Below are 27,858 nucleotides of genomic sequence, written 5' to 3' on the forward strand. Positions count from 1 at the left end.
AGTACAAAAAGTAGCTGCAGGGCAAGATTTAAATGCTGGAATAAGCAATACATTCTTTGTTGTGTGAGGAGTTAGGTGCAAAAACTTACCCCAGTCGCAACAACATGACCCCCTGTGACCTTTTAAATATTTATGTACAGAAAATATTTATTTGAAACATATTCTAATTTTTGGACATCATTTTTTTTGTAATTACTGAGAGGAATTTCAAAATGAAATTGTCCATACACATTTTACAACTGACACGTCATTAATTATCCTTAGACGACTCAGCACTTAAATATGGATTAGCTGTTGTTCACTTAGTGACTGTCAAAATGAAAGGAAGATCGAACAGTCTTCAGACAACAATTCGATTTAACAAGTTCTGAAAGGGCATTTGTCTCATGTCCCTTAAATAACAGACAGCTTCTTAACTTCTTAGGGCTGTTCTATAAAGGGTGCGCTTGCTGCGCCGTGCGCGTGCGCGGAAGTTATAGTTGGCTGTGGTTTGTCAACCTTCCTATAATAGGACCGCATGCGCGCACGGCAGTGAGTGTGGAGCCGGCCGACAGGGGGGAAGATAGGGAAAATAAAGATTTTGCGTCTCTACCGCCCCTGAAATGTATGTATGTGTATGTGTGTATGTTTACAATGTTAATAAATAATTTATTTACCAAGGTATTTATTTATTTATTATAAACGTATTTAACATACACACACATACATACACAAACACAGTACCTCACTGTCGCTCACAGCATACACACAAAAAGTGTGCGGCACGTGCACTTACGGGCCTTACACCCTTCAATGTGCACAGTTGCCAAATAAACTTAATTTCAAATAATGCAAATGGATTCCAGTCACGATAATCATTAGGATTAGTGAGAGATAAAGCCTAAAAGGGTCAAAGCCCAAACAAAATGAATTCTTAGGAAAGAGCTAAATTATATAATCTATTTACATAAATATTCTGCAATCATTTTTACATCTAGTATTTATTTATTAATGTATAAAATGTTTAACCAGGAAGTAGTACATTGACAGTTACCTCTCGTTATATGCCCTTCAAAACTTTTCCTTAGGAGAGACACAAACATATAACACAATGGGGCCTATGCAGAGAGCAGCGCTATTTCGAAATTCGCCATTTTTTGGAGAAAATCGCGCAGAAAGCAGCAGAAAATGGCGAGTTCCGAAAAACGCGCCAATTTTTCTTTTCTAGTTATAAAACTCGCCTCGCGGCTGGCGAGAACCTCAATCTCGCCAGTTTTAAAAATATCCGTATGCAGAGAGGCGCGAACGGCATCTAGCGGCTGTTCGCGCCAATAAAATGGCGCGATTGTCTCAGTTTTAACTCGCCAGAAAAAAACTGCCGCTCGCGGCCATTGCAAAGGGAAAAAAAAAGCCGCGAATTTGTTTTAACACATTTCTGAAGCGCGCATCTCGCCAATTTAAACTCGCCACACGCATCCATGTTAAACATAGCAGAATTCGCACTTTTCTGCATATGGAGATTAAAACTCTCCAAAAAAGCTACTTTTTAATAAATTCGCCAATTTTAAAATTCGCTGCTCTCTGCATAGGCCCCAATGTGTTGGTTATTATACATATTTCTTCAATAATCTTCCTATGACAAATCTTCATAATTGCTGAAGGACTACAAACCACCCAGGGGTATTCTTAGGCACGTTCTATAGTGCCGTGCGCAACGGAATTTCAGTTGGCTGACGTCAGTCAGCCTTTCTATAGAACGGCTGCGCGCGCTCACGGCAGGGAGAGGGGAGCCGACAAACAGCGGAGAAGATGAAGAAATTCATCTTTTCGCGCTGCTACCTGCGCTCAAATGTATGTATATATGTATGCGTGTGTGTGTGTGTGTGTGTGTGTTTGTGTGTGTGTGTGTGTCAAGGATTGTAAAACAAAAAAAAAATATTTATTAAACTTTTTTTTTCTTTAAAAAAACCTCTCTAGAACTTACTTTCACTCACACAACCCATGCACTCACATATACTCACACATACACACATACACATATACACATATATACACTAACCTGCAGCTCCATGAAAAAACGCACGGCCGCATGCTGTATAGAACAGCCCTTACTAAGCGATACCTTCCAGTGCGGGAAGACAAGTTAAGGCCATTCTCTTCAATTAACTAAATTTGTTGTGGGGTCTCTGAATGGGGAATTGTTTGTAAATAAAGTGTTTTCTTTATCCTTATCTCACCCTGTTCTTATCAGAGAGCCAGTACAAATAAGAAGAGAGAGGGAGTTATACAAACAGTTGTTAATTAAACCTACATCAGAAAAATGGGAGTAGCCAGCTCATGGTGTTTACAAAATAAAGTGATCTGTTATTTATATTATCTGTTATTTATTCGATTACCACATGTATTACTACTGTGAAGCTCATGGTGTTTACAAAATAAAGTGATCTGTTATTTATATTATCTGTTATTTATTCGATTACCACATGTATTACTACTGTGAAGTGCTATGTACATTGATGGCGCTATATAAATAAAGACATACAATACAATACAATACAATAAAGTTTCACTACTTAAAGACAGTTACAATCACCCAGATATAACCACTTAAACATGCCACTGGCATTAGCTCACTTTGGTCCTAAATTGCCACTTTAGTTAGTAGATAGGAATTTCATAATCTTTTCATAAAAGTATGCAACTGCCCTCTGAATTAACTGCCCTGGTCAAATAATAGACATTACCTGTTTTTCCAGTTAGAAAGCAGTTTGTTTTGAACACATATACTACTAGAAACATATTTGTTAGTAGTTAAGTATTCTTTCTTGGATGTGCATATTTTTAGGGGTTTCTGATTTTAGTCTGGTTAGAAACCTATTCTCAAGTAGAGGCTGATTCAATAAGCCTCAAAGAGGCTGATGTCAGCACAGTCAGCTAAAAACTCCCATTTAATCCAATGGGTTGTAGATATATTATAAGTTATGATACCTTTTAATGAAACAACAATATTGTTTTTAATTGATGACGTTATACTACAGTCTGCACAGCTTTTAAAACCTCACTGATCTCTTCTATACATTTACTGGCACATGAAAATGAACATCTGGACACTTTTTTTTATATAAGCTTGTAGTGTTTGCCTTGAATATTAATTAATTCCACTACAAATTATCGCTGATTTTTACAAATGTGTTATAATTCGCTAATTATAAATAATACATGTAATAATACATTAATAAAAAATGATGTAATAAATACATCTTTGCATTTCAATTTAGTATTTTAGTAAGTCAAATTGTTATAGGCATTTATTTTTCATTAAACATTATATCTCTAGTTGAAATAATAGAGTAGACCTGCTTTTAGCATAATTGTATGATTAATCTTTGCTTATTTGATTTTGTGAATGATAGGGGCATATCTCCAGCTGAGATGTCTAGACAATACTGAACTCTTTGTGACTTCTATTAACCTGTTATTTAACAGTAATATCTAATGTTATTTGTTTATAGGATTTTATAGAAGAATTTTCTCTGCTTGGAGCAGGAAATTTAAATCCCCGAGAATTTTTCAGTTATGTGACCAGAACAATTGAAGTTTTCAAAGAAATTAACAACACAGACTATGACAGTACATGTGTTTTACCTACAACAGGAAATCCTGAGGACGGTAAGGTGCAATCAACAGATACAGGCACAGCACATTGTAATTGTATCACAAAACTGTACTAGAAGAGGGTGATGGACTGAGAATGTACATTTCTTTATATTTTGTTTAGGTTTCTCTAATCGTGACACAAATCAAGGGTTTCCTTATGTTCCCAGTAACCGGAAAAACAGTAGCAGAATTGGTAAGTAAATAGATTCTAGTAAATCTAAATGTTAAAGTATGTATCATTTTGTATTGGTTTTGCATCTCTATCTTCACCCTTTGGTGGATGGATTCCTTGTGTCTATACATTCTAGATGTAAAAGTCTAGATCAATGATCAATGTTACAAAATACTTATCTTCCCAAATGTTGTAGAAGAAGAATTTGTCACCTTATACACTGGCCATAAAAATAGAGACGTCCAGAGCAACATCCAATGTGACAAAAATACACAGGATTGGATGTTGCTCTGGACTTCTTGTTTCATGTTTTATACAATTAGCCACGCCCAGTAGCACTCCTTTTGACAGATATATATATATATATATATATATATATATATATATATATATGTATATATATATATATACATGTAGAGGTATCAGTACCGTGTTAGCCGAGCTTCAATAATCAAAAAATAAATAGATGATACCGTTATGTGGCTAACGAAATGCTTTTATTTGTGCGAGCTTTCGAGATACACTTATCTCTTCTTCCGGCGATGTTACAATGAATGAAGCAAGCAAATGCTATACTATAAACAGTGTCTATTGGAATGTTATCTGTGCTGGTCCTTCTCCCGGTGTGGATGTGTTTTATGGCTGGAGGTGTCAAAAGGTTCCTGAACGCAAGTGATGAAAGAGTGTGTATGTGTATCAGTGTGAATTAACATGAATGGAGAGCCCACAGTATATACAGTGCTTTACAAAAGGTGTGTGTGTAGTGGGAGCGGATATAAATGGTGTGGGTGGGTGTGGAAATGTGAGAGTTAGTAGCATAACTAAAAGTGTGTGTGGATACTATGTGGTCCCTATTGGTGTATAGGGATGGAAAACAAGGAGTATAAGTATGTGTGAGAGACAGCTGTGTGTGCATACATATAGCACAGTATGTACTGACATGGCCTATAGCGCTCATGGGAAGAGAGTTCACTTGTGTCCCGAACAGTTGCATAAATTTGTATTCATGCAACCGTCTCTCTTTCGGTGTTTTAAGATTACCTTTGAGTATGGCAACCCTCAGATCGTTCATCTTATGGCCAGAGTCAGAGGAATGTTCGCCAACAGGACTGTCTCTTGTTCCGCGTGTGATGCTGTGGGCGATGCAGGTTCATTCTCTTGTTTAGCCCCTGCCCAGTCTCACCTATGTAGTAGCAGCCCCCTGGGCATTTCATGCACATGATGAGGTACACGACATTTCTGGAGGAACAGGTGAACCTTCCTCTGATTTTGTATTCCCGATTCCTGTGTGGTATTTGTATTGTGTCCGCTGTGTAGAGCATTGCGCAGGTTTTGCATCTTGGGTCCTGGCATGGTTTTGTCCCGCATTCAGTTGTACTGCTGAATACTTTACTCCTCACCATAATATTCTTGAGATTATGGGGTTGTCTGTATGATAATAAGGGTGCTTCAGGGAAGACCTGTTGCAGTCTTGTATCTTCCTGGAGGATGGGTTGTAGTTTCCTGGCGATCTTGCGTAGGGTTCCTAGGTATGGGTTATATATGACCACCAAAGGTACCCTGTCGCTTGTCTCCTTCTGTTTGTATTCAAGGAGATCAATTCTTGGTATTCTGGTGGCTTTGTGAATTTGCTGGTCTACAATTCTGTGGTTGTACCCACGGTTTATAAAGTCTGATCTCAAGGCTTTAATCCGCTGGTCTCTGTCTGCTGTGTCGGAGCATATCCGGTTGTATCGTATGGCTTGACTGTAGATGGTTGCATGTTTGGTGTGTGTCGGGTGGAAGCTGTTGTCCCTCAAATAGCTGGCTCTGTCTGTAGGTTTGCGGTATACAGAAGTCTGTAGTTGGTTGTTCTTTATAGTAATGGTGGTGTCTAGGAAATGTACTTCATCCGGAGAATGGGTGAGTTTGAGGTTGATGGTAGGGTGGAACGTATTGAAGTTGTCATAGAACTGTAGGAGGTCCTGTTCGCCAGAGGTCCAAATCAGGAGGATGTCATCGATGTAGCGAAGGTATGTAAGGGGTTTCAAGTGACAGGCGGAAAGAAAGTCACTTTCCAGTTTTGCGCAGAACAGATTGGCATACTGTGGCGCCATCCGAGTACCCATAGCGGTCCCGGTTGTCTGGAGGTATGTGTCATTTCCAAATGTGAAGTAGTTATAGGTCAGAATAAATTCGATGCATTTAGTCACTGTCTCTGTGAGTGGCTCCTGCGGTCCCAGAAAGTATCTGCAGGCTGAAATCCTATCCTCGTGGGGGATGTTTGTATAAAGTGACTCTACATCCATAGTTGCTAGTAGTGTTCCTGTTGGGAGTGGGCCAATGGCATTCAGTTTGTTTAGCAGGTCGGTGGTATCCTGGATATAGCTGGGTGTGTTCCTGACAAGTGGTTTTAGAATGCCCTCCACCCAGCCAGAAATATTCGCGGTAAGTGTGCCAGATCCAGAGATAATAGGGCGCCCAGGGTTACCCTCTTTGTGAATTTTAGGGAGCATGTAGAATGTACCAGGTTTTGGGTTAGCTGGTATCAGGTCCAGAATTTGTTCTCTTGTGTGGATCGGGAGTGTTTTAATGATCCTGTTGAGTTCTCGCATGTATTTTTTAGTTGGATCCTCCTGCAGTTGGGTGTAATACTTTGAATCAGAGAGTTGCCTGTGTGCTTCCCGCAGGTAGTCTGTGGTGTTCATTATGACCACTGCTCCTCCCTTGTCCGCAGGTTTGATTGTTATGTTGTGGTTGGCCTTTAGCGATTCTATGGCTTTCCTCTCCATCAGTGTCAGATTATATGTTTGTTTCCTTACTTTGTCCAGGATGGTGGTTTTGGCGCTGTGTCTGAAGCTTTCAATGTACCGGTCCAATGTGGGGTTGCGCCCAGTTTGTGGGATCCAGTTGGATTTTTGCTTCTCCCTGCTCATGTGCAGCGGCTCTCCTTCTGCAGTGTTGGCATAATCTTGGTTGTGTCTGTTGTGGAAGAACTCCTTAAGACGCAGCCTTCTGAAAGCTTCAGACACAGCGCCAAAACCACCATACTGGACAAAATATGTATATGTGAGTGGGTTTACTGGATTTGCATCTCTCAAGCCCTTGCTTAAAAGCTGTGTCTAAAGCAGCATGCATTGGCTAAGGGTTGTTCATGTAATGTGAGCTTGAGATAAAAGGTGGCACTGTGTGCTCATTTGCATGTCATTTCCCAGAATCCCTTGCTGCAGAGGAAGTGCTGTGTGCTGGGCGATAATGGTGAAAGACAGGGTTGCAGACCTGTCTAAGACATGCAAATGAATATACAGGAATATTTACAGTTGCTTTATGCTTTACTGTGGAGGGTTTTTGTCACTTTTTTCACCCACCATAACCTTTATATATATATATATATATATATATATATATATATATACTTTCAATCTTATCTGTAAGGTATAGATATATACAAAGTGATGTTAGGAGGCTTGCTGGATCAGAACGTCGGCCTCGTGTGCTTGAACTGTCACCTTCACCCCTCCCCCCTACCCCCGAGACATAATCAGACCGTCACCTCTCTTTCCTCCTTCCCTCATTGCTGCTGTGTCCACTCTCTTATTAATAATCCCACCCTTCTCCTTTTTTATATTGGCTCCTTCAGTGACCCCTTATCTTTACTGATAATTTTTTAAGTGTTTTCTATATGTGAGAATGTTAGATTCCAGTTCAGTTACATTAATATATTGTAGTTACAGTAGGTTTAAATCTGTTGTATAAAAACAAGATGCCAAACAGATTAAGTTTTCTGATTTGCAACGATTCTTCCTTAAATACAGACTATGTAGCATACTTGTAGAAAAAAACGAATGGCGCACAGCCAGGGAGCCAGGTGTGGAGTAAAAAACTTTTCTTTATTGCAACATGGTGAGAGACAAATTCACCCCCTTGGGGGACACAGATAGAGTCCTCCTACGCGTTTCAGACCAACAGGTCCTTTATCAAGGAGTATGTAGCATACTTGAATTATTCCAATAGTAAATTAATCTTCTTTGTAGATTCATTGTTACATTAGGAAGGATAGGGTTAAAAGTTATAATGGGATACAGCTGTCTTGAAATGTCTGGGGAAGGGCCCTGTGGGTGACATTTAAGTTACAATCGACAAACAGTTGCAATTGATAACTGATGATACGCTGAGGTAATCATTTCTGTATTATAAGTTTATTCCCTTGTATGGAGGATGGGCAGTTCCTTATCAAATATGACATCAATGTTAAGCTGTAGGACACATGTAGATACCTTATTTGGTCATAGTATTGGAAGAAGGAAGCAATGACTAAGGGATATTCTCTGGATAACTACAGCAATGGCAGATTTAGCTAGTAGAAGAGAAGGATTACACCAAGAAGGAGAAAGATAGACAGGGTTAACATCGGAAAAGAAGATATACTACCAAGACCAGACAGAGGGTTAACACCAGGAAAAGAATAATTATGCAAACAGTTTTGAAGATAGTACAATGTATTTTACATCACCGCTATTTTTGTACTTTTTTTTGTATGTGAGTATTTATCTTCAAAATAAACTTCTTTTTGTGTGCTAAAACTTGAATGCAGAGTTCTGTTATGCTGTTGTCAACTTTAGAAAAGACAGGACATTTTACAGAGAACATATTTCTAAAAATCACTACTGACTAATGTTTTTGGAAACGTTGGCAAACATTCGCGAAAATGTATACGTTTCACACATAATGAGATTAAAAAAAATTGTGACACTGAAACTTGACAAATAGTATTTCCTTGCGTATTGGGCAGGTTTACTGATATCTAAGGCTGGGCACTATCACTGATATATTTGTTTTGGTTATAAAATTTACTTTGCGTTTTGGCTCTGATACATTATTGTGTTTTGAGTTTGCTTTGTATTTAAAGAAAATTATATACTGTATATAGAATTTGTGAAGGTTTAACTTTAGTCACATATTTTTTTTTAACGTCTATATTTTCTTTAAAAAAAAATAATAAGTGTCACCATTTAATTTTTTTTCAAAACACCAATAAATTAGTATGAGGACAAAGCTTTCTTGGGTTTTGGATCAAATTTCACTCTGATTTGAAAATTTATTGCGAAGTTCGATTCTTGCGTTGGAATCGAACATCAATTCTTGAACCAATCCCAACCTCAATGTCTATGGCCAACCTAGCCATCATTCATAAGGAGGATAGAGACCCACTCCAATGTAGTAACTCTAGACCAGGGGGGCGCAAACTTATTTCCCTGCGCCCCCTTGATGGCTGTCCCCTCACTCCCGCGCCCCCCCCAACCCCAACTTACCCGCGCTCCGGCGTAATGACATCACGTTGCCATAGCAACGTGACGTCACATGACCTCGCAGCGTCATTTTGACGCCGCGTTGCCATGGCGCCGCAGGGAGGAAGCCGCCGGAGCCAAGGTAAGTTAGGTTTACAGAGGCCCTGCAGCTCCCCCGGCACTTAATTTAAGTGCCTTCGGGAAGCGCGCGGGGCCTCTGTAAAACCCGCGCCCCCCGTCGGCAGTGTCGCGCCCCCCCTGGGGGTCGCGCCCCACAGTTTGCGCACCGCTGCTCTAGACCAATATCTTTATTACTCAATACAGATCTGAAAATCTATAGTAAGATCCTGACGAACAGGTTGAACCCGATTCTACTACTTCTAATACACATTTATCAAGTGGGTTTTGTTTCAGGTAGACAGGCCTCAGACAATACCCGAAAGATCATAAATATCATTGACCACGTGCACCTCACCGGTGCAAAGGCTATACTATTAAGCCTAGACCCTGAAAAAGCGTTTGATAGAATAAAATGGTAATTTCTAGATCAAACTATGCTAAAATTTGGATTTGGGGCCCAATTCTGGGGGGTGTATGAGCCCTTTACCAGAAGTCCACAGCATACATCTGTAATGGACATGCTCGCAAGAAACCGGGACCGGACCGCGGGGCTGAGTTGGGGATGTGAATACACTGATGTTAGACCACAAAGCCGGTTCTAGATTGAGCACTTCGTAGTCATTTGTAGCAGGGTCATGGTTGGAGAGGCCAGGGTAATCCTTTGATGGGTCAGGGTTGGAGACGGTAGAGTAATCGATGTCCAGGCTGGAGTTCGGCATCAGGAAGTCAGGAGCACACTGCTTCAGCGTAGCAGCTGAAGTGTGGGAATGGCCTCTGCGCGATGAGCGGGAGCGGCCCATGATAAGTTATCTGCAAGGGGAGAATGCAGGTCTCGGGAACAAGGAAAGGCTGGCACTGGAGGACCAGCGCTTCAGCACAGGAACCAGGAAGCAGACCTCTGCCTGGGGTGAATGCAGCAGGTCTCTGTAACAAGGCAAGACTAGCACTGGAGATCCAATGCTTCAGTACAAGAACCAAAATACAGACCTCTGCCTGGGGTTAATGCAGCAGGTCTCATGAACAAGGCAAGGTTAAGGCAAAGTAGATTGTAGCAAACACAGTTACATCCTAGTCAATCTAGGGTTATGCTCAGCAATGAGTCAAAGGGAGGCCAGTATAAGAAGGACAGATAGCCAATCCCAAGACAGGGATGTGTGGGAATTCCTCCAATGCCAGAGCAGAGAGACAGAGCTGCAGTGATTGCAAGCACAGGTAAGTGCTTGCAAATCCAAGGGAAGGTCTGTTCTGAGAGCTCACCAACTCTGCAAGAGTGAGCTTTAGCCAAAACCAGGAACGGATTCCTTACAACATCAAACTTCCAGGGGGAAACGCGGATCCAATTGTGATCAAAAATGGAATGAGTCAGGGCTGCCCCTTGTCTCCACTTCTCTTCGCATTATCAATTGAACCACTATCGGCTAAAATGAAGGAGGAGGACAATATACAAGGAATCCCCATTGATGGAATAACTTATAAGATCTCACTATTTGCGGACAATGTTATATTAACTCTAGCCAGCCCACTGATGTTCCTTCCCAATCTCCTAACTTCTTTTAGAAGCCTCCGGTTAAAAAAATAACAGTGATAAATCTAAAGCCCTGAACTTTATTCTCCCAGCTTCAGAAATTAAACTACAATCGAATTTTAATTATAAATGGAGCTCCACCTATATCAAGTATCTAGGAATTAAGATTGCAAACTCGTACGAATCCCTCTACCAGTGTAATTTCCCTCCCCTTTTTGACAAAATTAAAAAAGATTTGCAAGCATGGAATAAACTCCTGATATCCTAGATAGGGAGAATTATATCCACTAAAATGAACATTCTCCCAAGACTATATTATTTTCAAACCCTCCCGATAAATATCCCTCAGACTGAGCTGAAAAATATAGGATATTTCAATATATATGGAAAGATAAAAGACCGAGAGTGGCAAGGTCGGTAATGCTAGCCTCAAGAGCAAGAGTAGGCTTGAGTGTTCCGGATATTATTAAATATTATCAAGAAGCCCAATTAAAAGTAGTAGTGGTATGGAATAATGACCCAGCAACTTGCTGCTAGTTATCAATGGAAGCTTACTACGCGAGACCCCTATGTCTCACAGCGGCTCTGTGGTCCTCGGGGATCGGGGAGACGCTAGCAGGGAGGTTTGACTTGGGATCGATGAGGTGCACGTGGAATATATGGTCCAAAAATAAGGGGAAATATGCACTAACGTCCTCCCCATCTCCGCTTACCCTATTTTCAATAGCCCAGAGTTCCCTCTGGGATGTTCCAAAAGACAATTCACCTAATTTCAAAATCTCAATATCAAAATAGTAGCAGATCTGGTAGAGAAGGTGAAGATTGTGTCTTTCCAAGAACTTCAAAACAAATGCCAAACAAATGATCTCCATATTTTCAAATTTCTCCAAATTAGAAATGTCCTTACTTCGACTTCTCATGAAGCGAGCTTTCCAAATCTACAAAATTTTAAACATACTGCAAAAAAGGTACCTACCAGAGAGGCCTGATATCAGGAATATACTCTGGAATAGAGCAGTCAGTAAATACTCTGGATCATAACTACATGCTATAATTGGCTGAAGACCTCAATGTTGGATAGATAGGGACGACTGGGAGGATATCTGGGATATAGGGTGAATACAATTTGACTGCATAGTGTTATCATATCACATGTTTTTTGCACCTTTGCAGTAACACACAGGATTAATCCACATACCACCAACCTATGATTGTGTTTAGTCCTCTACCTCAATTGCAGTATGTCAGTCTCCACCCTATATTAATTGATATTGTTTACCATACATTGTGATTCTCATAGGCATAGGTTTATCATTTTCAGTATCCATTAGTATAAACAGTGGTGGACTTTACACTTAGCGATCATAGGTTGGTTTGATCGGTATGCTGTGTTTGTGACTGCATTTTTGTTATATTGCACATTTCTATATCATAATCCTATACAGCATTGAGATACCTTATCCTTCTAGAATTTGTTTTTTTGGTTGTCCCTGAGTGTGTATTTATTCATATATATCTAGATAACGCTTATTGGGTAATTTATTCCAACCTCACTCCATCACTGCAACATCCTCCATTGTATTTGAATATTGTATTCTTTAATTTCAATATATGCACACTTTATTTTATATGAGACTTAATAAAAGTTATATTTTAACTGTCCCAGGAGTGCTACACTGAATGAGCTTCTAGCTAGAAGGTATAGGTGTTAAAAACATCTTTCCTTCTAATTTTTTATATATTTATCATATATAGCTCATAGTATGCACCCGATACCAATCTTGGCATTTGTGGACGAATCCATAACCCAATACTTATTTTTCAAACAACTTGTGAGCAGCATATGTCATTTGTGTTTTTGTTCTTTTTTTTTTATATCTGTAGCCCCCTTTCCCCTTGTCTAAGGGGAACCACTCATGCTGGATACCTGTCTGGCATACAGGAGGCCTGATCCTCCGCCGCTGGGACCCAGGGATGATCATGTTCATTGTATACAGTGCCTCCACCCTTGAGAGATCCTATCATAGTAAGATAACCCCTCACAGGAACCAATAGTCAGTAAACATACGCAGGGTATATAGCAACATATTTACTGACATATAAACAATATAACGGTACTATGCAATATATATCTCACACCATACAATAATACAACACCAGGGTGAGTGTCCCCCAAAGTACCTAGGGTGCTTGGCAACAATATCCCTGGTGTACTTTCTCAAATTAGAGTCAGTCCCACCCCAGTGTAGGGAGTAGCGCTACCCCTGTGGACCGTTGGTGCTCTTTACCTCCCCGGGCACTCCAGTACCTGGGTACCACTGAATGACACAAAAGACCCATCTGATCCCACGACGTAGGTCTGTCTGGTCCTTCCAAAAAGGCATCTGCACTGAGGGAGCTCCCGCTGGAGTGTATCCCTATGAGTGTCTCTAGTTGCCTGTGGTCTGGTCCAAGACCGCAAGCCGCAGATCACTGTGTGGGTCTGTCCACGGATACAGTATCACTACCAAGCGCTAAAGGGGTGTCCCTTGCTAAAAGGGCCTTACCTATATACACACAGGTACTACAGTGAGTTGGGGAAAAGCTGGGGCCTACAGGGCTAAGCTGGCCTAGTCCCAGGGCTACTGGCACCAGGGACACTACCTCTCTCCTCTGCGTCGGCTCCCGACTGAAGCATGGTCCCAACCGCGCCAAATGTATCTCTTCTCGGACCGAGGATACAGCAGCCCTATTGGCTGTGCTCCCCCATGTGGTGTGCAGCCCCGGGGGCTGCTGGGACCCGGTCGCTGCCCGCAACCCTATCGCGGCGCTCCCTACTCCCGACGGGTCCGCTCGCCACTCTGGCAGCACCCACGTGCACCTCTGCAGCTGTCCCCTCTCCCCGATGACCAGGAGGTAAAGGGGAACCTAGCTACATCAGTATTGATATTCTATGCAGACAGAAACGTTTTTCAAAAGGACTGTTTGCCAGTGATCACTGCAAGTAAAACTAAAGTATGTGTAATGTAGTCATCTGAAACTCAAAGCCATTCTCTTTATTTTAAAAACAGGAACCAGCAAGCTTCTAAAGTTAAAATTAATTTGCCGTGGGATACCTTTTAATGGCTTACCAATAGATCCATATCTAGTCCATGAAAGAAGACATCAAAGTAAAATTTAAAATCTACAAATATTTTAATGCACTTAGGTGTGGCAGGGCCAGAAGCGTTATATAGTTAAAGAGAAAATTGCACAGTTGCATAGACATATTTGCTTAATGAACTAAAGTGAAGGATGCTGGCTGTAGTAAATATGGTGAATCAAATTACTTCTATGGGTTTACTATATCTTACCCTCTATATGTACCACACATTTGTGAGAAAAAAAACTTTTTATCTCGCTTATTAAGGAAAAAGAACAGTAGTGAGTTCATTTTTTTTAATTGCACACTAACAATGACAGTCCCACATAGCAGCCAATAAAAAAAGTATTGATGTAATTAAATTCCTTGGAACTTTTCAAGCCTCTAAACTTTCTTCTTGTGTAGCAGTGAGTACATTTCTACTTTCTTTAGGTTTGTAAAAATGTAACAAAGGGAATAAGTCTGATTTAACGATATATAATATGTAGCACCCCCTCCCCCCCTCCACCCCCCCTGGAAGATTTACTCTGGCTACAGTCCTATATGGTGCTCGGTACCTGTTTGGCTCAGGAGATGCTAAGTGTTCCGCAGTGTAGTGGGGAAACAGGACAGGCTCACAGTGATCCTGGATGTTTTTTCTTGGTGCCTCAGCGCCTCCAGCCATAGTGAGCTCCAGTAGAACTGATGGTAATCCCCACCATGATAGTCTTTTATCCCAATACATTTGGCCAATAGATTGCAACTCAGCCAGATATATAAAAAGGGATGGTCTTTATTCTGCAGCCACTGCATGATGTTATTACAGCAATTGCAATCAGTTGTCAGGATAGCTTCCAGGCTCCTGGATGGTACAGGCCTGCTGGTAATGATGAGGCCTTACTAGAGTAGTAATTGCACAACAGCCCATGAGGGACTGAGAACATGTCTTCCCCCCAGCCAGGAGGAGACTTTACTTACATCCTCATCCTTTGAAGAGGAAGGGGAACTGCCTGAACCCCACCCTGTGAGTGCTGGGTTTATCTCTATAATTTAGGACACCACTCCTTGGTGCAAAAGGGGAGACACAGGATCATTTGCATGTCATTTTCCAGAATCCCTTGCTGCAGTGGAAGTGCTGTGTGCTTGGTGATAATTTTGAAAGGCGGGGTTGCAGACCTGTCTAAGACATGCAAATGAGCATACAGTAATTTCCATTTGCTATACGCTTTGCTGTGGAGGGTTTTTGTCACATTTTTTAACCCACCATAACATAACTTAACTAAGTAAGGTAAAACCTATCCCTTAAAACTGTGCAGAGAGACCTTGCTCACACCCCTTGATGGTAAATGCGTGCTGCCTAGGGAAAGTGGCAAATGTAAACATAAAGGTGTACCTAGAGGAGGTGCAGAAGATCCCTGATGTAGGCACACTGCAGAACTTTATATAATAATATGGTCAGAGGTGAAAAAAATGTATATAGAAAAACAGTTTATTGATTAATTTGTACTTAAAAACGATGTACACCCTCTAATAGGGTACACGTCTAATAGCTAAAGTTACTCAGTATCAATGTTCACTGTATCAATGTTCAGTAGAGCTTAGGCACAGTATATCTAGTAGCCAGGTTGTGTTGTTTAATGGAGATGTAAGTCTCCTATGGAGGTATCATGAGAACAGTGTGTACCAGAGAAATACACAAAGTAAATAATGAATCCTATGTAGGTGTGCCCATCTTCGTGGTAAGTGCTTTATAGGATAATATAACTATGTTATGACGGAGGTGGGTCTCTTGGTGAGTATACTGTGGTGAACATGTGTTCAAAAAACTGTGTAAGTATACAGATTTCAGGATGTAAGCAATGCTTAGGGATGTTTCCCTGAACTAAGGTAGAAATTGTGGGGGGCTGTTAGCTGTGCATCTTCCGTAGTAGGTAGAGAATAATGAAGCTTTTGCTCAATACACATTAAAAAACGCCTGTATGGGGTACAATGCCCTTCGCCTAGAGAGAGGCAGATCTGCTGCCTGCTGCAAATATACTGATGAAATCTATAAGATTGCCAATGGAGTACACCTGATTACCATATATAGAGTGTAAATTGTGAAACTCTGGAAAAGTGATGTCAATTTTAATGTAATTATGGAGCTTCAAAATGCAAGCAATGCGTGGTGGCGTTTTTCCTGCACTGTAGTAGGTGATCTACACGGTAGGATATTCACTGCGCATGCTCCGTAATTGGTAACAGATATAGTGAAAATCTGTTGTTGAAGCACGATGGATGGAACTTCAAACGGGCAGGTCTACTGCCTGCTGCAATAGTAGTATGTTATCACGTGGTCACATGAATACATATGATGTTAGTATATCAGGTATACATAAGTAGTTTCAAGCGCGATACAAGACATGCTCGTGAAACTGAGTATAACGCTAAAGTGAATGAACTGCGTGGTGAGCTTATTTACTGTGTGTGCTCCGTGGTGAATGTACATATGGTAAATCTGTTGTTTTAAAACAACAAAGTGGATGAACCTTGCTCGGTAGTGTTGTATCATCTGCCTTTAATAAGGCAGGTTAGCTGCCTGTTGCGGATACCGTGATATCTCAGAAAGTCTCCGAGATATCCAAACAGTGGACTCAGACGATTGTAACGTCTAGAGTATAAGGATAAATTGTCTCAACAACGGTCTGGGACTGGCTCATGAACTGAGTAAACTATTAAACTATTAGACTTATAGCAATAATAATCGGCTAAGACCCGACATGCGGCATGTTTCGTCGCTATCTGCTACTTCTTCCGGGGTGGGCGTGTCTGTGTCCCTGTCGGCCCCTTTATACCCCGTATATACTGTGCCTAAGCTCTACTGAACATTGATACAGTGAACATTGATACTGAGTAACTTTAGCTATTAGACGTATACGCTATTAGAGTGTGTACATCGTTTTTAAGTACAAATTAATCAATAAAATGTTTTTATATATACATTTTTTTCACCTCTGATAATATTATTATATAAAGGTCTGCAGTGCGCCTACATCAGGGATCTTCTGCACCTCCTCTAGGTACACATTTATGTTTACAAAACCTATCCCTTGCTTCATTTTTGCATAGCCAGTATAACCAACCCCACACTGAGGAGACGTATTAAGGTCGAAACAGTCTGCCTGTGGGTGGGTTTGCTGGCTATGCATCTTAACCCTGGCTGTGCTCAAAGCTGTGACCATGCAGCAAGCTTAGGCCTATAGGCATACAGTAATATTTCCATTTGCTATATATATATATATAGCAAATGGAAATATTACTGTATGCCTATAGGCCTAAGCTTGCTTATATATATATATGTATATATATATATATATATATATATATATATATATATATATATATATATATATATATATATATATATATACACGCACACGGTAAAGATAATACAAGCCCTCCAAAGTAGTTTTTATGGAGACATTTTACATTTTAAAAAAATATCAAAAAAGAACTCGTACTTGTCTGACTTTTTTTTTAAATTAACAAGTTTATACGTATGTATAATTTTTTCTTTTTAAGTTTAATATGTCATTACCAGTAGTTCTATTTTGTCCCATGAGGAACCTTTTCAGTGCCCTAATAATGTATGTCGTATGTCATGAGAACCTGGCATGCCAGAGGCATAATTGATGTACCAGTAACATCATGGCAAAATGCTTGTTTTCCAGGAGCTGGTCGGGCATGTGTTCTTAATAGTTTTTTCCATTACCTTCTATCTTGTTTATTTATAACGGTCAACATATTAATCTCCATTATTGATATATTTACACATTTATATAAAACGTGAACACATTCAATCGTCTTTTGGGTCAAAAAAAGTCCATATTTTGAGCATAGTTTTGGTTCTAAATATTTTTGGGGTTTTGGTTTGTTTGGTTTTGGATTTTTACCAAATGATGGAAAAAGGTCAAAAGAAACAGTAAAATGGTACGCTAGGTAAAATAACCTAATAAAGGCTTACAACGTCTACTGAACTTTGCGGGCTAGCATGCTGGTGGCTGTCATGGTACTTTTTCTCATTTACATTGCTTCTGTAATTACATCCAGCTTTGTTTCAATAAAATAATTGACATTTACAGTTTCTAACAGTTTACAATCATTTTTCCTAACCAAAAATGTAATTCTGTGATATTGGGTACAGTACTTATCAGTCATGCTAGTTGTCCACATATACTGTACAATACATTTAGTCCTCGCTATCCAACTTTTCACTTCACAATAAATGTCACATCCAATGCTTTACAATGCAACTCTATGGGCAATTTTTCGATGCCGGAATGCGTTATCCGACGCCTGAATGCGTTATCAAACACTCACTGCCACTGATTAACATGAGACTCACTTTACAACGGTTTTACTATCCAACGCTACTTCCAGAACAGATCCCGTTGGATAACCGAGGACTGCCTGTATACTGCTACCTCTCGACTAACTTTCTTTCCAATGTTCCTGTTACTTTTGAGAATCAAGAGCAGGGCTTGTCACGGCTTACTAGAATTTATCACAATACAAGAGTTAGTAAGGAGGCTCCTATCAACAGAATTAAGTTATTTGTTGAGCATTATGTGGTTATTTGAAGAGGCATTTTCTCTACGTTTGTCTTTTGTCTCTTTGTATGTTGATTTTCACGGTCATCTACGGATCCTTTTGTATACCTTATAAAAAATACCTTGGCAAAATATTTCAGTCCTGGGAGATTCACTGACAAGCACTATTTTTATACAAGTTGCTTTCCATCATATAATCAAAGAGAAAAATAAATGTGTATAATGTATATCATAATTAGAATATTCTAAGAGTTAAAATAAATGCTGAAATTCTGAAGAAATGTTTGTCGTTTCACTATTAGATCTATCTAATATCAAAGTCCTACAGGACTGGTTTATTATTCACTATTGTGTTTATAAAGAACAGAGCATGGAATGCCATATAAAGGTCATTTATTTGGGGGTAAATTATTTTAAACTGACCTTAGGTCATGCAGGGATTTAACTTGTTATAAATATTTTTTGGTCTGATACCATTGCAATTATTTATTTATAAAATATTTTACCAGGAAGTAATACATTGAGAGTTACCTCTCGTTTTCAAGTATGTCCTGGGCACAGAGTAAAACAAATAATACATGGTTACAAATACAGTTACATAAATGAACAAGGTATACATTATATACAAGACATTGCATGCACAGTTAAAGAAAATATATATTATGAGCGTATGAAACAGTTACAGACCAGATTAAAGTGTGAGACAGCCTTAGATTTGAAAGAACTTAAGCTGGTGGTGGATATGAGAGTCTCTGGTAGGTTGTTCCAGTTTTGGGGTGCACGGAAGGAGAAGGAGGAACGTCCGGATACTTTGTTGAGTCTTGGGACCATGAATAGTCTTTTGGAGTCTGATCTCAGGTGATAGGTACTGCATGTGGTAGGGGTGAGGAGCTTGTTCAGGTAGCTGGGTAGCTTGCCCAGAAAGTATTTGAGGGTGAGACAGGAAAGGTGAACTTTGCGCCTAGACTCTAGTGATGACCAATCTAGTTCTTTGAGCATTTCGCAGTGATGTATGTTGTAGTTGCATTGGAGAACAAAATGACAAATTGAATTGTAGAGGGTGTCAAGTTTGCTAAGGTGGGTTTGAGGAGCCGAGCCATATACTATGTCTCCATAGTCAATAATTGGCATTAGCATCTGCTGTGCAATACGCTTTCTGACCAGGAGACTTAGGGAGGATTTGTTCCTGTAAAGTACCCCTAGTTTGGCATAGGTCTTGGTTGTCAGGGTATCAATGTGCATCCCGAATGTTAAGTGGGAGTCAAACCATAAGCCCAGGTATTTAAAACTAGTGACAGGTGTTAGGGTGGTTTTAGCGTTGGTTCTAATCAGGAGCTCAGTCACTGGAAGCTTTACAAATTTAGTCTTGGTCCCAAATACCATTGTTACAGTCTTGTCAGTGTTTAAAAACAGTTTGTTTTGGGAAATCCAGTTTTCGAGTCTCAAAAAGTCAGACTGAAGTATGTGTTGAAGGTCAGAGAGGCTATGGCTGTGTGCATACAGGATTGTGTCATCTGCATACATGTGTATTGAGGCTTCCTTACCAGCTGTGGGAAGATCATTAATGAACACTGAGAAGAGTAGGGGCCCCAGAACAGAGCCTTGCGGGACACCACAGGTGATATCCAGGGGGTTGGAGTTAGAGCCTGAGATGGACACATGTTGGGATCTTCCTGATAGGTAGGACTGAAACCAGTTTAAAGCATGTTTCCCTATTCCAGAGCTCTGGAGTTTGTTAAGCAGGATAGCATGATCAACTGTGTCAAAAGCCTTTGCAAAATCTAGGAATACTGCACCAGTGAGTTGTCCCCGTTCCATTCCACACTGGATTTCATTGCAAACTTTTAGCAGGGTAGTTACGGTGGAGTGTTTGGGACGAAACCCAGACTGGAATTGGCTAGGGAAATTTGTCTTGGTGTAGAACTCGCTTAATTGGGAGTGGACACATTTTTCCATAACTTTGGATAGAATTGGGAGAAGTGAGATTGGCCTGTAGTTTGAGACAGTGTTTTTGTCCCCACTTTTGAAGATTGGGACAACTCTGGCAGTTTTCCAGGTCTTAGGGATATGGCCTGCAGACAGGATAGAGTTGACTATGGACGCAATTGGTTTGGCAATGGCTGGGGCACCAAGTCGTAGGAACCTAGATTGTAGTAAGTCGGGTCCACATTGGCTGCTTAGTTTTAGTTTGAGGAGCGCTTGTGTAATCTCCTCTTCAGATACTGGGCTAAATTGAAAATTGTGGGCAGTGTTGGGAGGGGGTGGGACTATAGGGGTACTCCCAGGATGAGATTCAGGTTTGGGGTTTGTGCTGCGTTTCGCTAATAAGTTAGTGGCACACCCCACAAAGTAATCATTGAATGCATTTGCAATGTCAGTGGGGTTTGTCAGAGTAATATCCCCCTTAGTGATATTACTTGGTTGTTGATGGTTAGGAGGCTGGAATATATTGTTGATAACCTTCCAGAAATTAGCTGGGTTTGATGTATTCTGGAGGAGATTGTCAGAGTAATATTGTGCTTTTGCATGCCTTGTTTGCCTTGTGCACACGTTCCGCAGGCATCTGTAGTGATTGAGATCCTTGGTAGTGCCAGTTACTTTGTAGCTTTTCCACAAGGCATCCCTGAACTGGTAGAGTGCTATAAGGTCAGGTGTAACCCATGGAAGGTGGGCCCCCCGTACCCTTATTTTGCGTAGTGGAGCATGGGTATCGCAGAGTTTTAAGAACTCGGATTGGAAATAGTCGAGCGCAGAATCAGGGTCGGGAATTAAATCGATTCTGTGCCATGGGCAGTTGGTAAGGTCATCCAGAAACTGTTGTGGGTTAAAGTTTTTAAATGTTCTAGTGAGGAGAACTTTGGGGCTTGAATGGGGCGGTTTAATTTTCCTTACACAGTACACTATTGCATGGTCACTGAAAATGTCAGGAAGGATGCCAGAGGATTGGATTCTGCTGGGGTTTGAGGAGAGAATCCAGTCTAGCAAGGAATGGTTATGCGACTTCAGGTTTATTCGTGTGGGTTGGGAAATGAGTTGCGATAGGTTAAGTGACTTGAGTTGTATCTGGATTTTGTGGTTTTTAGGGTCAAGCCAATTGAAGTTGAAATCCCCAAGAACTAGCAGCTCACTCTTCTCATTCAGAGAGGAAATGGAGGCAAGAAATTGGGTGATATCAGTCAAGGATTGTAGAAGGGCTTTAGGGGGGCGGTAGATGCCAGCAAGCAAGATGGGCTTAGAAAAGGGGAGGCAGATTTTGCCAACTAGAGTTTCAAAAGAGGGTGGACTTGGTGGGCAATGTAGCAGTGTAAATTGTAAGGTGTCTGCAATATAAAATAACACCCCTCCTCCTCTCTTTGACCTATCTCTCCTAAAAATGGAGTATCCCTGAATGGCGATATTTGCATCAGGGGTTTTAGAGGATAGCCATGTTTCTGTAAGAACGATGGCTTTGGGTTTATGCATAAGGCACCATGCCCTTAGTTCGTCTAGTTTGGGCAGCAGGCTCCGGATGTTTATATGGGCAACAGATAGCCCTTTTTGGAATTTAAAGGTGGAATTCTCAGGGGCATGGGTTAGTTTCAATATCACCTGCTAGAGAGAGTAATAGTATGAGTAGAAATTTGGGTAGTTGTTTGCAAGTTGTAAATTTGTGGTGTTTTCCATTAGAGTGAGCAGTGGTTGGGGTGCTGGTTTTTAGAGTTCTCCACCAACATTCAGTAGATAGTGCAAGGCTTTTGAGTAGTCCAGGGTGTATGGTGATGTTGGGTGTGGGCAAGGATGGAGGAGTTTGTAGTGGATAGAGGGAGTAACATCTCCATGAGGCCAGGAGAAAGAAAAAAGTTAGAAGACATAGCAGGTTCATGATGCCAGAGGTAGGCAGTGTTGCATGGAGCTGTTATGAGCAGAGTGAGTGTGTGCAGACTAAACAGCAGGGGTGAACCTGTACCTTGTCATGTGTTTTGCTGCATTGCAATGCTAGGGTCAATTCAGGGTTTCAGTGTTTTGTGCAGTCAGTTTTGGGAGAGGCTGCAGTGAAAGAAGTTGTAAAGGGGTGGGGGGTTAAACTATGCAGGCTAACAAGCATGGGATCATAGTGTGATCTGAATAGCTTACCATTTGTTGTCTTGAGTGAAAGAGTTTGCAGAAAGAAGCAGTCCCCAGTCACCTCTAGTCAAACTGTAGTCTAACTGTATCACTTAAAAACCTCACTTTAAATGCCTCACTGCCTCACAATAAATTGCCTCACAATAAATTGTATTTATTATTCTTCTAACCAGCAGTAATAATATAATTATATCATTTTCATTCTTCCTTGCTAAAGTCAACAGTTTGAGATTGTAATATTCAAAGACATTTTACAAATTATTTTTATGCACTCTCTGGTTAGGGACTATAATTCAATTGTTAGAGACGATGAAATCCTGTCTGAGTTATTCTTAGACATGTTGAACTACATTATACACACGCATAACCTCTAAGCACTAAAATGCACCCATACATCTATTCTGTGACTTTGTATAATATGTCAAAAACTTGATTAATCGTAACTTAATAAGCTTTCCCTACAATATTTAGTGGTTGCTGCTGGAAAAGAGACTGTTCCACAGTCGCAAACTATTTTTATAACGGAACGATACAAGGGAAGTTCCCAAATGAGAGATAAAAGGGAAATTATGAAAATTATAATTTGCAGTATTGTGATGGTAATTTTATATAACTTTAGTGATGAATGTATTGCACTCACATGGAATGCTAGGACATAGGCTTTAGTGATTTGACTCTGGTCTGGAATATCAGCAAATCCAATGGTGATCCTTACTCCCAGTGACACACAAAAAAAAAAATTAGAAAAAACACTAATGTGTTACTGGGAGTAAGGATCACCGTTGAATTTCTGAGATTCTAGACTGGAGTCTGATCAATAAAGCCTATGTCCTAGGCATTCCATGTGAGTTCAATACATTAATCACTATGGATATATAAATTAACCAGCATAATACTGCACAATTATGTATAGCTATTACCAATTCATTCATCCAATTTATTCCTTTAAAAAAAAAAAATCTCTTGTCAGAGTACCTGCTGCCAATAAAAATAAATTTATAAACAGGCCTCTAAAACTCTAGAATTTAATGATATTTACATAAAGAATATTAATGTTATACAGTTCAATATGCATGAGTGTTCTATGTGTATCTAACCTTTTCAAATATTTACATTCTGTTGTATACTCTTATAGTACTAATCTACACTCTATACACAAGATAGAGTATATACCATACTTTTGGAATATTTCAAATAATTTAAAGAATACATTTACGTGTTTTCTTTCCTTTTTTTTATTTCCTTTTAAATTTACTTCACTACTAACAACCTTTCATGTTTATTAATATTTTTTACACTATTAACATTGAAACATACAAGTTAGAAGATACAGGCAGAAATAACACATGGGCATATCCTTAGGTAAATAATATCATTTTAGTTGACAGATAGTAGCATAAAAGTGATTTGTTATATTTATCCCATAATCATTCAATAGCTTCTGAAAATAGCAAAGGTACTGCAGAATAAGAGATATAACTTTTCAGAATATATTGACATGACAACATTGGCATCAATTACTTGCTAAAATACAAAACATAATTAATTGATGCACGGCTATGTACCAGTAGAACTGTAATGTGGGCTGTTTAGAAATGCATTTAACATAGTTCTAAAAATTGAATGGCAACCACAGACTGGTGATAATTCACGTCTGCTTTATATCACTTGGCATTTTTTTCTGATTGCACTGAGAAACACTTTATACAATTATGAATAGGAAACAGGCATGCAATCTTGCTTTTACTCGTAAATTTCCAACTAATGATCATATTACAAGATGACAAAACCCCTCTTTGTTTCCGGCCGTGATCCAGCTGCAAGTTCTTTGAAATGAAGAACGATGACTTATTATCTTAATACAGAGAAATAAATGTATTACAATAGTAATATGTTTAGTAGATAAAGTAACATGACAAGCATTCAAGCTGTATTCCTCAGGTCAAGCTTTTTATTTAAATTCCGAGCTACTGTGCTAATTAAAATCAGGATAACAGAAACTAGATAGATAAGTCAATGCTAGAAACACCTTAGTTCATGGGTGGCCAACTCCAGTCCTCAAGGGCCACCAACAGGTCAGGTTTTTAGAATATCCATGCTTCAGCATGACCGAGTCACTGATTGAGCCACCTGTGCTGAAGCAGGGATATCCCTAATTCCTGGCTTGATGGTGGCCCTTGAGGCCTGGAGTTGGGATCCACTGCCTTAGAGTGTAAAAGGCATTCTCTTTTCATTTTGGACCCATCAGTATTCTTCACACTCAGTAATACTGATTTATTTGGGGCCATTTATTTATTGGAAGGGATACATGACCTTAATATCCCTATCGAATGCTCAATAAATATATTTTTTAAAAGCAGCAGTTCAAGCTGCCGTTGTAATTTTTTTTTTTTCAACATCAAATTGATTAGCTAAGTTGCCGATCAATCGGTGAAGATTTGGCTTGGGGATTCACGAAATGGCCATCAGTGCAGCAGAAGAAGACCCAAGATGCAAAGTTCTGTGAGGAAGATCTTGTCCAGGTAGTCACTAGATACAAATGGTGCACTGCTAGAGAAAGGGCAGCGCTCAAAAAGGGGTGTGCCAGAGCCTTTTTCGGAAGAGGAAGGGGCTGTGACTTTGTAAATGGTTGTTATAGAAACAACAAATGCTTGTTACATTATAATACATTAAAAATGTCTTTAAATTATTTTATTTTTTTAAACACTACCAGTATTTTCTCATAGTACAGGACTGATTTATTATATAAAAAAAACACATGTAGATTGCTTGGTCTGCAGCATTTAAGACATAATCCAGTAACATGTGTGATATACATTTTATAAGCACATTACTAACATGCATTGGCTTAATTAAACAAATGTAGTCATTCTTAAAGGAAACTAATTGTTTTGGAGTTTTTGGAAGAGAGAAAAGATTTCCATTCTGAATGCATATAGAGTTATGCATCTACTCAGTTATCTCCATAATTACAACTGCAAGAGCACCAACCAAATGGAGGAGATATAGAGGGGAAGGACCACATTGCTTGTGGAATGTCCGAGCGCAATATAGTGACATCACACTGGTAAATAAAGAAGTCAAACCACTTCCAAGTTTCAGCTCTGCAATGTTAATAACTAACTTGTTAATCAGACATGTTTAATGAGTTTGAAACAATACAGTATTTTCACTTCTGTAGCATGTTACTGCAATTGTGGTAAATTTAGTCACATAAGGGATTGCACATTTCACCTTTTTATTTTTGCTCTGGTGTTTTTTACTCTGTAACCTGACTGCCCTCTGATTTGCCCTTTGCAACAGCAAGAACCTAAATCAAACAAGTATAGAATCAACAGTTTTTTTTGTTGCTACTATTGATTTTCTGGACAGACACATTTGTAATGCTGTAGGTAATTTAGAGAGTCCAGCAACTGTCTTCCTAACCTAATTATACAAATGTCCTTATTTTTTCAAATCAAGTTTACTGCTACTGTACAATGGTTACGTGTCAGGCTTTGCAATGTCACTTTGATTGTATTATAAAAAGTTTGAGTTTTATATCTTGCATTTTTTCTCGTAAATACTACAAAGTAATTTATGCGTTTGGCTGACATAATTGGAGTTGAATGGACTTCCAGTGTCTGAATTAATGCCTTAAGTAGAATCATGGGTACACCATTTCCAGTTTCTACAGATTGCAGATTTTCTAGCTGTGTGTGAAAACTGGAAGCGTTGTAATCTTAATTCTTTATTTGCAAATAGTTCAGACATTTCATACATATTTGAAAACAAATGTAGATACAGTTAGGAACTGCATTTCACAAAAATGCATTGCACAACAATCAGCATGATTACACCTTGAGTTCATTTTCTGTATTATTTAAAATCAGCAAAGAAACAGCGTCTAGTTTCTTGTAATGCTTTTAGTTTTTTAATACACAAAAATATAAGTATTGGAACTCATCATGTTTCATAATATATCATGATAACTTCTGTCTGGTTACTGGGGAGGAGATGAGAGAAGTTTTAATGTGATTCATTAACTGTATAACTCAATATTGTTTGGCAGTATTTACACCATTTATTAATAAATATGTCAGCTGCACTTGCTAATTGTTGATTTACAGTATGTTGCTTCATCTCCAAACCTGTGAACGTATTACTATCTGCCTATCAAAATGTCGGGAATTGCCAAGCATGTTCTTTGATTATACAATCTCCCAGCTGTATGTCTGTAAATTTAAGTTGTGTAGAAAAAATAGTGAGAAAAAAACAGCAACAAGCTACAGTATCGTCAAAAGGGCTGCAAATGATATTAGCAGTTGGTTTGTCTTATTCACATCTCAGAATGTATCAGTGATCAGAGCATTAAGAGAAAAAAATGACTGCCAATTTTGTATGTGGCTCAAGATTATTCAGTTCTAGACTGTTATTACATTGTTCTCATGCAGTTGTATTGTTACAAACAATTATCTAGGTGGAATAAATATGGAAATCTTTCCAATGGAACCCATAGAGGGTTTTCATTATGAGATCAGTAAAATTGCCTAGAAAAACATGCATACTGATCTCTTACTACAAGTTTGTGTATGTATCCATAGTTATGTATGTATATATAGTACATAATGATTGTTTTGCCACATATACTTTTATAATTCAACCAACTTTAGAACCAATATTTTTGCAAGTATTAATGTACCTCTTCTTTTTGCAGTTTCATCAGAGAAACCCAAATCTAGCAGTGGTTCATCTTTAGAGTGGACAAGTATAGCATTAATAACACTGTGCTGTCTATTCGTTGGATTTATCTTTGGAGTTGTATGCTGGAAGGTAATTGTAATATAGTTCTATATTGTGATTCCTGTTTTCAGATTATAGGAAAGAGTTTAAAATACACTGGTCTGGTGTTGTCAAAGCATAATCCACTCTATCATGCAGGATCAGCAATACCTGCTATTTAATGCACAAAAACATGTGAAATCTTACATGTTTTTTTTTTTTTAAATAAATCAGCTCTGCAGTACTAGATAATAATTACTGCTTAAAAAAAATTATATATATATATATATATATCAACTCTTAGTTCCATTTTTTATGAGTTTGAAATCATCCTTGATTTTCTAAAGCAGGTTTAGGCCCACCTCCCCAGCAGTCCAAGATCTTTGCAACCCTTTCCTGTTTGTGATAATTTGTTGCCAATATTCCCAAGCACTATTATTATTTGTAGATGAATATTCTTGTTACTATCAGGATGTTATTCATTTTCATCTTAGTAGAACAGATATGTGCAATCTCATTTATATAGATTGACAGAGGGCATTAAATCCCTTATATGTACCTATATATTTAAGTGTATAGGGTCT

General features: G+C 39.2%; 1 protein-coding gene across 1 annotated transcript in view; it reads left to right on the forward strand.

Annotated features, from left to right (window-relative positions):
- The window catches only part of KITLG (KIT ligand), a 98,813-nt gene that overhangs the window by 58,475 nt on the left and 12,480 nt on the right, over window positions 1-27,858 (forward strand). The window contains exons 5-7 of the mRNA XM_075600463.1: window positions 3,492-3,648; window positions 3,758-3,829; window positions 27,210-27,325. Of these exons, the coding sequence (XP_075456578.1) occupies window positions 3,492-3,648; window positions 3,758-3,829; window positions 27,210-27,325 (345 nt within the window). The remainder of the gene's footprint in view (window positions 1-3,491; window positions 3,649-3,757; window positions 3,830-27,209; window positions 27,326-27,858) is intronic.

This window comes from Ascaphus truei, chromosome 5 (genome assembly GCF_040206685.1).
Source record: "Ascaphus truei isolate aAscTru1 chromosome 5, aAscTru1.hap1, whole genome shotgun sequence".
Taxonomy (NCBI): domain Eukaryota; kingdom Metazoa; phylum Chordata; class Amphibia; order Anura; family Ascaphidae; genus Ascaphus; species Ascaphus truei.